Source organism: Melospiza melodia, chromosome 16 (genome assembly GCF_035770615.1).
Source record: "Melospiza melodia melodia isolate bMelMel2 chromosome 16, bMelMel2.pri, whole genome shotgun sequence".
NCBI lineage: Eukaryota > Metazoa > Chordata > Aves > Passeriformes > Passerellidae > Melospiza > Melospiza melodia.
Genome location: NC_086209.1, coordinates 15,196,483 through 15,208,591, shown reverse-complemented (window position 1 = coordinate 15,208,591; position 12,109 = coordinate 15,196,483). Strand labels below are relative to the sequence as shown.

The following is a 12,109-nucleotide window of genomic DNA, read 5'->3' as shown; positions in this document are numbered from 1 at the left end:
TCCCCTTAAGAACCCACAATGGGCGTGCCCTCCCGCAAGGCCCCCCCCGCTCCGCTCAGCCATTGGCCGCCCGTCCGGGCTGTCCGCGGCGCTGCCTGCGCGGAGGGGTAGAGCGGCTGCCGCGGCGGGCGGCGCCTCAGTCGGTGCGGGGCGGGCGGAGGCGGCGGGTGGGGAGCGGAGCGGGAGGAGGCGGCGGCGGAGCGTGATGGGCGCCTGACGCCCGGCCCGTCCCGCCGCCGAGGGACGATGGCGCGGCCCCGCGGCGGGCGGTGGCTGCTGGGTGTCCTGCTGGCCCTGTGCCGCCTCGCCGCGCCGCTCGCCAAGAGCCTGGAGCCGGTGTCGTGGAGCTCCGCGAACCCCAAGTACGTGCGGCGAGAGAAGGGGGGGGGTCGGGAGGGACGCGCCTCGCACCCCCCGCGGGGGAAAAGGCATCGAAACCGCGTTCTAAATGCGGATTTAATGGAAACAGCGAGGTTTTCAAGGTAAAATCGCGCCTGGAGGCTGCGGGCGGCGGACGGAGCGACCCCCGGCTGAGGACGGACCCGCGGCGCCGCGCTGCTTTTCGTACCAAAAAAAAAAATCTCCTTCCCTTTTTTCCCCCCCGTTTTTAACTATGCTTTTACTTCTCGCAGCTTTTCCTCTCTTGAAATCCGTTTTTGTTTTTGAAAACCACGTTTTGTTTCTTGATTTTTAATTTTTTTTTTCGTTTTTCACGCCTCGTTTTTTTTTCTTTTTTCTTCCCCGGATCGCTGCTTCCCTCCAGCGTTTGGATTTATTACCTTTTTAAAATTATTGTTATTGTTTTTTCTGGGTTTTCTCGTCCGAAATCAGCCGCGGAGGAAAGCGAGGGGATTCGTTCCGCCCCCACCTCGGGCTGGGTCCGAACAAAGCGGGCGGTGGGGCTGCTCCGCCTGTAGAGCCACCTAAATTCTATAAATTTATAGATTTTTATATAAATCTCTGGATATGGACGCGGCTGCCGTGTAGGAACAATATGAAGGGCGAGGAAGAGGAGGAGTGGGGGGTGTTTGGTCACCCCTACGTCGGGGCTGGTGGTCAGGATGGGTCGGTGGCCCTTGCTCAGCTTTATCTTGTAGATCATAGAATGTTTATTTATCTTACTCCTTTCTCTCTTAAAAAAAATTCCTGCTTTTAGCTTGCTGCTATTTTTTTTTTCCCCCACCACACTACTCAAGGTAAAAAAATAACCCAAAAATAATCCAAAGAGTTTTTGAGGGTTGGAAAGAACCGAAACAATTTGGACAACCTTCCTGCCTGGACACGTATTCCAACCAAATATTTATTTCCGTGGTTTTTCGGTGGGGAAAAAGGAACTTTGCAGGCACACTTTGCGTGTCCCCAGCTCTGGACGTGCCGGGACGGCGGCTCCGTGGCTTCGTTCTCCTCGGTGTGTTTTTCCTTTCCTTTCTTTGGGAGTTGTGTCACTTGGCTGAGAGCAGAGAGAGCCTTTTCCCTCAGGAATTGCCCCGCTGGATTCGTGAGCTTGGTGAGGGGCAGGCAAATTGCTTCCAGAAAATAGAGTTTTTATTTGGGAAAAGGCAGCTGGAGGTGGAGGCGGCTCTGGCTTGTTGCTGGAGGATGCCATGTCACCCCTCTTCCTTTCCTTTTCCCTGGATTTCCTTAAGTTCCTGAGCACTGGGAGGAGGCCATGGCCATTGACTGGCACATGGGTGACACTCCAGGACTTCCCACTGAGCCCTGGAGTGGTGGCCTTGGAGATGGGGTGCCCGGGCAGAGCTTGAGGGGTTCCTTGGTTTTCCCGAACTGGGAGCTTGGTGGTTTTCTGTTCCCGGTTTTTGGGGCTCAGTGGTTTCTGCCTTTGGTTCACACCTAGTTCTGAGCTCAGAGGTTGTCTGGGTTTGGTTTTCCCCAGTTTGGCTCTCAGTGGTTGCCCTCTCTCAGTTCCCCCTGAATTCAGGAATTGTGGTTGTCCACCCTTGGTTTCCCCAGTTGAGAGATCCGAGTTTGTCTGCTTCCAGTTTTCTCCCAGTTTGGAGCTCGTTGTTGCCCGCTCTCTCTTCTCCCCAGATTCAGATCTTGGAGTTTGTCTGCCCTTGGTTCTACTCCAGTTTGGAGCTGGGTGCTTTGCCACCCCCAGTTCTCCCCCAGTTTGGAGCTTGGTGCTTTTCCTCCCCCCAGTTTGGAGCTTGGTGCTTTGCCACCCTCAGTTCCACCCCGCTCTGGAGCTCGGTGCTTGCCCGCTCTCCATTCTCCGGGAATTCGGAGTTCGGGGGTTGTCTGCTCTCGGTTGTCTGTGGATTTGGAGCTCAGAGGTTGTCTGCCCTGGACCCAGCTTTCTGGGAATGTGCCATCCCGTGTGGGGCTGCTCCTGTGGCTGCTTCCCCATCCCTGTATCCCCACAGGGACTGGAGAGAGTGAGAAGCGCCCGAACGTCGGCGTTTCCACCCAGAAATGGCTCTGCCAGGACATGCACAGGCAAAACCCATGGAAATGTTTTGCCTCAGTTGGGGCTTTCAGGGCCTGACTGTGATCCCACTCAGATCCCTCCAGTCTGTGCCCCTGTGGAGCAGCCCCGGCTCCTCGTGTCCGGGATCCATCTTTGGGATCCGTCGCTTTCTTTCCCGGCTCCGAGCTTTGCCGGCTGCGTGGCATCGGGCAGAGCCTCCTCACGGCCGCTCCCAGCAAACCCAGCTGAGGAAACCAGTCAGGGCATTGGTGTGCTGGGCAAAGTCCGGCTCCAGCTGGAGGAAATCTCTAGCTCTTGGTTGGATTGGGATTATCTTCCAGGTAGATCCATAAAACCCCCTCGCCACTGTACTTGGGCTTCCAAGCCACTTCCTGGGGCAGCACCGGGGCTGTGCCAGCCCCCATCCCATTCTGCTGAGCTTTAACTCTTGTTTTTAGAGTAAAGAGAGCTAAAGCCTTTAAAAATAACACAGCTAAGTGGAATTTTCCAACGAATCCGAGGAGCAAGCGTGGGGCTCTGGGCCCGGCCAGCCTCAGCGCAATTGCTGTAAATAAGGAAAATATTTTCCTGCCCTTTCTAGGCAGCTGAGAGCTGTGGGCTCCCTCTCCACCAGCGAATCTGGGGCTCCTGGTGTTATCAGAGGGATGCTGATAACACATCCGATAGATGGAATGATTTCCTAATCGAGTTAAGTCAGGCTTAAGCTGTTTGCTGGCTTGGGAAGCCCAGGTCGGCTCCTGGGTGTGTGTCCCAAAGCCAGCGGTGAAATCATCACCCACTTCCCACTGTGAGGATGCTGGGGCTTGAAAGAGAAAAAAATAGGCCCAGGAACGGTTTTGTTGGAAAAAGTGATAATTGTCTCAAACCTGTGCTTGGGATGAGCTCACCCTCTGAGTGAGCTTTCCCTGGGATGCCTGTAGAGTTCTTTGGAAGGGGGTTTGGAGAGGCAATATGGCTTTAATTTATTCCATCGTGTCCAAGGGGGGCTTTGGGGAAAGTGCTTCTGGGATTTACTCGTCCCCTTTGCTGCGCAGCCGGGGGGCGGTGGGAGCGTGCTCTCCTTGGACAGCCGGGAATTGCCAGAGGAATTCTGGCTAAATCCTTTCTCAACTCCCTCGGCTGTAATTTGGGAGAAATATTGACCCTGGTGGGCTCCTGTACCGACCGTTAAAGGGAAACATTCCTAATAAAATATGGTTTGGAAAATTCATTTCAGGCTGGAATTCGCCTCCCCAGAAAGTATTTTAATAAGGAGGTGGGGGAAATGGGACACATCATCCACGCCGCTCCGGAGAACGCCTCCTTTCGCCTCTGCTTTTCCCTCTTCCCCTTCCAGAAAGTTTTGCTCAGTTCCAAACTTGTTAAAAACCAAATAAATGCATTTATTTAAGAAAAAAAAAAAAAGGTGAGGGAAAGAGGAAAAAAAAACCCAGACAAAAGTCTAATCCTTCGTGGTATTTTTATTCTGCTTTTAATGACATGATGGTGTCCCATGGAATTCTGTCAGCGCTGGGGTTGAAGCCTGGCAGATCTTTGCCTCTTTTAATGCCTTTTTACGAGGGACAAAGTGCTTGTGGGAAGGCTGTTTCCGAGGGGAAAGGCTGGCCTGGAGCTCTGGAGCAGGGGGCTCGCACTTGTCGGAGCAGATGGGATGGAATTACGGGAGCCGTGGGCGTGGGAGGCGCTTCGCGATGTCAGGATTTAGGCAATAGGGAAAACTCGCTGCTTATTTTTAATTAAAAGTAATTTCTGACTTGTAGACACTCCCCCTTCCTGGGGCTGAGAGGTGGAGAATGGGTTTAAACTAAAGAGATGGGAAGTTTAGGTTGGATATTGGGAAGAAATGCTTGGATGTGAGGGCGGGGAGGCCCTGGCACAGGCTGCCCAGAGAAGCTGTGGCTGCCCCATCCCTGGAAGTGTCTGAGGCCAGGTTGGACGGGGCTTGGAGCAACCTGGGCTAGTGGAAGGTGTCACTGCCTGTGGCAGGGGGTGGGGTGGATGGCCTTTAAGGTCCCCTCCCAACCTAAACCATTCCAGGATTTATGATTCTGTGGTCCCATCCAGAATCCCATATCCTGTATGTGCACCCTGGCCGTTACAGGGCTTTGCTTCATCTCCAAAGGCTGGCATGGGCAGAGCAAGCCTGAACAGCCTGTTTTCCAGTTGGAGCTTCCCTTTGGAAGGGGGGGGACCCTTTGCTGGGTGCCAGGCCTTTGGGAGCCCTCCCAGCTCCTGCTCCCCACAAGGCAGAACCCTCCGTGCCCAGCCCACGTTTCACCGGAGGCGTTCTCCCTCTGCCTGTGCCAGGGGGAAAGGAGCACCCAGGGCTCCTTGCAGGTCGGTTGGGAATGACTTCATTAACTTAAATTAAAAAAAAGGGGAAGGCAGGGCTGCGGCTCTTGCAGTAGCAGGGTAAATACCGCTGGATTCCATAAAATGGATTTAACTGCTTCCTTTAAAAGAAAAAAAGAGCCGTGATGGGGTGGCTGATTGATTGTAAAAGGAGCCGGAGCTTTCTCCGGAGCAAAACAGCTGCTGCAGCTCCTTGGATCTGCCTGGCAGTGGGGCTGGATGGGGCTTCCGTGCCAGTTCTGACTGGGAAGGGCTGGCAGGGGGCTGGCAGTGGCTGCTTTCCTCCGCTGCACCTGAGCTCCTGTGTCGCTTTGGGGTCTAAGTTGTTCCCTTGAATTCTCATCCCAAACAGGCTGGATGTGGCAGGGCGGGATGTGCCTTTGGTGGTGTGGTCAGGCGGGCTGGGGGTCCCTCTGAGCAGCTTCAGGAGGTGTTAAGGGGCTCCCCCAAACAGTTTCACTGGGGGCTCAGGGGTCCCCCCAAGCCCTGTCCATGTTTTTAGAGATCGTGGGGATCACAAAGAGCCAGAGTGCACGAGTAGTCGCTTGCATGACGTCCTTCAGGAGCTTTTTGGATTGTCCCCTGTAAACCAGAGGCTTAGCAGTGGGGATGATCCCTTGTTTCCCTGTAGGATTTGTATGTCCCAGCTTCCCCCCAGCTTTCCCATAGCTTTGTGCTCGCTGCCCCTGTGGCAGAGCACCCTGTCAGCAGTGGCCGTGCTGCTGGGGAGTCTGTCTGCCCAAGGAGCGCTGGACTCCAGTGGGAAAACATCTTGGAGCGATCAGTAGCACATGCTACTTGGAGTCTGGCAGCTGGAATAGGGTGGGGAGAAACAAAGCTGATTCCGTTCTGTCTCTAATTAATGATTGCTGGGATCAGGGAGCAGGAGCAGGACTCGCTCGGCGCTATCGCGGCGTCACATCTGGGCAGGAATGCGCGGCCGGGCTGTGGGGCTTTTGTTGTGCAGGGCTGAGGGAGAGCCCAGCTCCTTGCTGCCGTTTCTCAATGCTTTTCCCCTTCCCATCCCTTGCTCTGGATCGGGTGGTGTGGCAGAGAATCCTGCTCTGGAGAGCAGGAGGGACGGTGGTGCTGGTCCTCCTGCTTGTGGAGAGGGTTGGTGCAGTCCTGGCATCCTTTGGGAGGGGTTTTCTTGCCCCTTCTGCATTGTCTCTTGTTTGATCACCAGCTCAGAGCTTTGGGGTCCCATCTATTGTTGAACCGTGCTGATCTGCTCAGGGCTGTGCTGGAGCCTTGGGATCTCTGGTTGGAGCAGTGGTGCTGGGCTCACGGAGTCTCAGGATCCCATCCCTGGCTGGAGCCCCAGTGCTCTGCTCACGGCTGAGCCTTTGAGTCCTGGCACTCCTGGCTTCCCCAGCCTGTCCAGGCTTGGTCCCAGAGGAGTCGGACAAGCCAGGGCTAAACGTCCCGCTCGGTGAGGCTGGGTTTGTGCACAGTGGGGTTTTCCTGGCCCCTGCCCTTCCGTGGAGCAGGTTCTGCTGGAGCGGAGCCTGCGGGCGGTCCCCGGAGCGCGGCTCGGGGGCCTCCAGTCCCTCCTCCCTGGAGGATGAGGGGACAGGTTTGGGGGGTTCCTCGTGGTGTTGCAGTGAGCAGTGGCTTCTCTGTGAGCTCTCCCTGCCGGAGCCCCCGGGCGGGATCCGAGCCGGCTCAGGTGCCGGCGTGGCAGCGCTGCCCCGGCCGAGCTGAGCTGAGCTGAGCAGCTGCACTTCAAAAATGCCAGCTATTTATAACCCTGGCTCGCCTGCTCGGGAATAACCTTTTCCTACCCGCAGCCGGCCCTTCCCAGGTGGGCTGCTTGCCCTTTCTGAGGCCATGGGACTCAGCTTTTCCAGGGGGGCTTTGTGAGGGCAGAGCCGGGGGTTTGGTTGGTGTCCAGCCATGAGCTCCTCTTGGTGTTTTTCAAAGGCTCCATCCCTCTGTGGTGCTGTGCCTGCACAGAGAGCCACATGTGTCATGTCTGCTGGGGCTGGGCTGTGGTGAGAAGACTGAAGTCACCTGGTTTAACAGGGATTGGCCCTTGCTAGTGCCAGCGTGGATGTGCCAGGCTGGGATACTTGGGAGACACCACACAAACTGTCCCAGCTCCTTCTGTCCCAGCACTTTCAGGTCAGAGTTTGGGAAGTTCAAAGCCCTGGAGTAGGTGCCCTCCCTATTTGGGGGTCCTGGCTGGTTTTGGTGGCAGCCAGGCTTGCGTCACTGCTGTTGATGGGACAAGAACAATCCCACTTCCCAGCAATCCCTTTCCTTACCCCTGGCATCCTACCAGGATGAGCCCAGCCCTGTGTACCAGCTGCACTGCCTGGCTTTTGCCATTCCACCTCTTCTGAATAGATACTTTGGGAAAAGCAAAGTGCCTTTTCATGGCTTATGAGCTATAAACCCCCTTACACCATTCCCATTGATCCCAGAATGTGTCCATGTTTTCCTTCTCATTAAGCTGGGCAGCGTCTGCGGTTGCTCGCGCAGGGCTGAGGCTCGGCGCCGTCTCCTCTTGCCACCGATTTTTCCCTTTTAATGGATTTCTGAAACGTGGGAGCACGGCCTGGCGTGCAGGTTGGCAGGCAGGGCTGGCAGCCTGGGGATGTGGAGGGATGCAGGGATGTGCTGGTGCTGGGCTCCACGCTCTTTGTCTGGGCTTGCTGTAGTATCGCAGCCAAACGCGAGAGGGAGGGATGCAGCCCCCTGCTCCCGCTGGGATTTTGGGGGGCAAATCCTCAGTGGGTTTGGAAGGGGAATGGGCACAGAGGCACCCCCGTTGAGGCAGGGTGGGCGCTGTTCCTGTGCGGGGGCCGGGCGGCTCCCGGTGCTGGCAGGGATGCCGTCGTGCCCTGCCTGCGGCCGGCCGGAGCATATGGAAAGGATCTGGGTGTAATATCCCGGGCTGCTCCGCGGCTTTGCTGAAGAGGCCACTTCAGCAGGGGACGCGGCGTGGTTAGTCCTCCCAGCTGACACATCCCAGGCCTTCCTCCGACTTGAAAGAGCTTGAGTTCGCCTTTGAATCTGAGGATTTATAGCCCTTTTAGGCCTCTCCAATAAAAGCACTGCTCCCTCCTCAGACAGAGCCCACCGTCTCCCTCCTCCGGGCTCATTATCCCGGGGATTTGTGTTGCTTGCTCTCGCTCTGTTGTTCGCTACTGCCGCTTTCTTCAGATGTGTGGCCGAGAACTTCAGAGCAGAAAAGCCGAGCTGGAGTGGCCGCGGGGCCCGGCCTCGCTCCAGGTTGGAGCAAGTGTGGATCCACATCCAGTATTCCCAGAGAGAACCCTTATCTGCTGAGGATCCCCTGCACTTGGGGAGCAGCAGTTCCTCTTTGTTCCCTGTGTTCCTCAAGGATTGTGAGCAAACCAGGATGAGCTCCCTCTGCATGGAGAGCTTCAAGCGTCTGTTCCATATGTCCATCCCATCTTCCTCATTCTGGCACATGTAGACGTTGAAGCACCCTCAGCCCCACAGATTTCTGCTTTCTAGAGGCCCCTCAAGCCTCAAACTGTTTAAAGGGAGGCTTAGGAAAGAGGCCAGAGAAACGACATAATAATTATTGTATTACAAATTGTTTCCTTTAATGGGCCCTGTCGGATCGCTCAGTCTGCTAAACACATTGTGCCCTCCCCCAGCCCCTTCCCACTACTCCAGCCTCCCCTTGAAACCCTGGTTGCAGAAAATTGCTCTTGGTGAGGAGCTGGGGTGGTGGATTGAGGAATGGGGCTGCGTGTGCATCCACCTGCTCCCTCAATTCTCCACTTGTGAAGGGAGATGGGGTGGCTCCACTTCAGAGTGGGAATCCTCTCCCTGCAAGTCCCTGCCTATTCCCCATGCTCCAGAGTTTTGTACTACCCTGAATGTTGCATATTCCAAGGGCTTTTGTCTGGTGGCACCCTCAGCTGGTTTTCAGGGCTCGTGGACATGGACTCAAAAACCTCTTGCTGTGCAAGGGCTCCCTCCCTCCTGTTCTTTCCTGGCGTTCCGGTGTGTGCTGGCAGAGGCTCCCGGCAGCTTTTTGGCAGCTCCCAGCCCTGAGGGCTGTGGGGTGTAAGCAGAGGAGCCACCAGCGGCTCTGTGAATTTTTTCCTTGCCCCCCAAAGAATGAACGTGTTGGAATTGGGCAGCAGGTTACGTTTCTTCAAGGCCAGGCAGCAAATATGTTTTAAATTTGGCAGCCGACAGCGGAGAACGGGTGGGAGAAATTTTCCAGGTATTGCATTACACTTTCCCCTGAAAGGGCTCTGCTTTGGGGCTGGGGATTAAAGGGAGGAGAGGAGGGGGACCCCCTCCCTTTCACGTACTCACAGCCCCGCTCTGAGGGTGCTGGGGCTGGGGTGCCCTCCCTGGCTGCTGCCTGTCCTGGGTGATGCCCGCCCCGGGTGATGCCCATCCCGGCTGAGTCAGGCCCTGCTCAGGGCAGAGCTGTGCTGCGGGGGATGATCAGGATTAATTTTTGGGCTTCCTCCCTCTGGGTGCGATGGGAAATTTCCAGCGTGCTCTGGGCACCGCCCCAGCCTGCCATGCTCTGCCTGGCCCCCCTCCTCTCTTCTCCTCTCCTGTCCTCCTGTGATGTCTATAATAAAGGCTTTATGCAAGAGCAGACCTGGGATCCACTCCCAGCACGGACCTGGGGCTCAGCCAATTAGTCAATTATTTCAAAAGAAGAAATTAAAAAAAAAAAAAAAAAAGATGAAATGTTATTTTTGTAAGGGAAGGTCTGGCCCATGGCTCAGCCAGCAGCCCCTCTCCTATGGGAAGAGCTGGGGTGGGGGAAGATGAGGAAGCTCTGCACAGCCCCTCCCTCAGTGACCACAGCCTGCAGTTGCTGAATTCCCTGTGTGCCTCTCATGTCCCCCCCATGTCACCAGGACAGGGAGCTGCCCCTCACACCAAGCAAGGGGAGGGTGTCTTGGCAGCTGCCTGTGCCCCCTGCTCCAGGCTGTCCCTCCCAGCCTGTCCCTTGTCCCTGGGCAGTCAGGTGGGTGGTCCTTGAGTGTCCATCCCTGCCGGAGCTGGCACTGGTGCATCCCATTGTTCCCAGCTTCCTTCTCAGCATGTGAGGAGGAGGAGGAAGAGAAAGAGATGCTTCCCCAGGAGGTGGGAAAGGCAATCCCAGTGCCATTGGGGATGCACAGCCCCCTTCCCTCTCACAGGGCCAAGGAGGCCTGGCTGGATTGGGGTTTCAGGAAGGTGCTTGGAGGTGTGAAGGGCTGGAGGCAGTGGAATTTCCCCTTCAGCTGTGTTTGGGTTTAAGATTTGTATTATTCTTCTTTCATGGAAATTTTGTGAGGCTGAAATCTGGCTGTGCATCCCAGCTGGTTTGTGCCCCCTTTTTCCTGCAACCCCCTTTCCCTGTGCCCCCCTTCTCCTGCCCCCCATTAGCAGTGCCTGCGCTCCACTAATTACTGAAATAATTGAGGCAGCAACATTCTGGCAAAGCAGTGGAGGGAGGGGAATGGGAGAGGAGAGTCCCTTGTGCTTCCTGGACCCCCAGCCCTCTCCCGCTGCTCCATCCATTGAGCTTCATGCTTGCTGCTCATTTAATGGCAGTAGAAGAGCTTTTCCCTATTTTCCTTATTTTTATTTCATTTCCCTGAGCTACAGGAAGACTTGCTGGATGTAGGGGATGGAGGAAAGCCTACTTGTGTTGCCTTGGCTTGGCATTCCCTACCTGCAGTGAGTGGTTCTGGGATGCAGGGATTGGTGGGGGGTGTCCTACAGGAGTCCACTCCCAGGAGCAGCTCCCGATCCTGCTCAGGTTTAATGCTCAATTCTGCTTTTGATCTCTGCTCTGGCTTGGTGAGCGCTGGGTGCTGTTCCCTAATTACCCCCTTCATGTGGGGCTGTGCTGGGTATTTGTGCTCACCCAGTCTCTGCAGAAGAAAAACCCACCCTGCGAGGGTGTGTGCGGGGCGGGGGAGCCACGTGCTTTCCCAGAGCGCGGAGGAATCCTCCGGGCTCTCCACATAGCCCTGGGTGCTCCCACCCACGGCAGGCAGTTTCATGCTCCCTGCCTGCTTTCATAACATCCAAGAGAGGCACGAAAGTCTTCGTGAGCCACCTCCCTCTGCTGTGTGTGGAGTTTGTGGGCTCAGGGAGGTGGGTGGGGGTGCCCCTGTTTGGGGTGCTGGGGATTTTCTGGATGTGTCAGCCAGCTGAAAAAGCCCCGGTGCCCATCGGGCAGCCTTTCTTGGCTGGGTTTTCCTTTTGGGGTGCAAGCTACATGTTGTCCCTGAGCATGGTGTGGGATGAGGACGATGCCAGGGAGAGTGCAGTGACTACCTGGCCTGGGGAGGGGGTGTTCAGGGTGGTGGGGAAGGGTTGTAGGATCCTCCTGCCTCCTGCTCTCCTAGACAAGGCCTGTTCCTCCTTGTTTTTCCTCTTTGAGGATGGAGGCACGTGGGTTGAGGATGGAAACACATGGTTTGAGGCTGGAGGCGTGTTGGTTTAGGATGGAGCACATGGTTTGGGGATGGAATTGCACGGGGTGCGTTGGAGGCATGGGGACCATCCCACAGAGCTCCCAGAAGTTCATCCATGCCTGTAAAACAGTTGGGAGGTTTTTGGGGCATCAAACTCAGAAATATATTGTTGAAAGTGCTGCAGCATCATACCAGGGCACAGGCAAAGGAGGCAAATTGTTGTATTCCTTATCTGAGTGGACTTCTTCTTGAACATGCCTACAGGTGCCTGTCCCTGCTGTTCCCAGTTCTCCTGTGACCTGGCAGGAGGAGCCTTGCTCTCCCTGCTCTCCATCAGGAAATTCTCCACTGCCTCTTTGGGATGAGGGATGAAATCCCTTTTCTGGTTTATGACAGAGAGATTGCTGATACTGGGCATGGTTCCTTACAAAAGGAGTGGGTGACAGATACAAGAGTGCTGGGATAATTGCTTCCAGATGCTGCCTCCCCTTGTCTCCGGGGCTGTGTGTGTTCCAGCGTCCTGCCAGCTCCAGTGAGCGAAACCAGGGAGTCATCCCAAAAAACAGGGCTGGCTGGAGCAGTGTCAGACAGCTCGGAATGCAACAGCTCCTGATGTCACCCGAGCTTCTGGTGGCCAGAGTGATCCTGTGTGGCTGTGCAAGCAGGCTGGCTCGCAGGGACTCTCCCAGTTCTGCCAGCCCCTGAGCTGGGGCTTCAGGAAGAGTGCCGAGTGCTGGGGGACTGGGACGTGCCCTGGAATTGGCAGCGCCGGCTGCATTGTGCACAGCAGGCGGCTCTCCCGGATCCTGCCTCTCCTTGTGCCATAAACACGGCGTTTTTGGCATCTGGGCTTTCTTGCAGAGAGCCTGCTTGCTGCAGCAGCATT

At 56.0% G+C, this 12,109-nt stretch overlaps 1 protein-coding gene across 1 annotated transcript in view; it reads left to right on the top strand.

Moving 5' to 3' along the window:
- The first annotated feature begins 233 nt into the window (after positions 1 to 233).
- EFNB1 (ephrin B1) overlaps positions 234 to 12,109 on the top strand; it is a 47,309-nt gene continuing 35,433 nt past the window's right edge. The window contains exon 1 of the mRNA XM_063170761.1: positions 234 to 362. Within this exon, the coding sequence (XP_063026831.1) occupies positions 247 to 362 (116 nt within the window). The 5' untranslated portion in view covers positions 234 to 246. The remainder of the gene's footprint in view (positions 363 to 12,109) is intronic.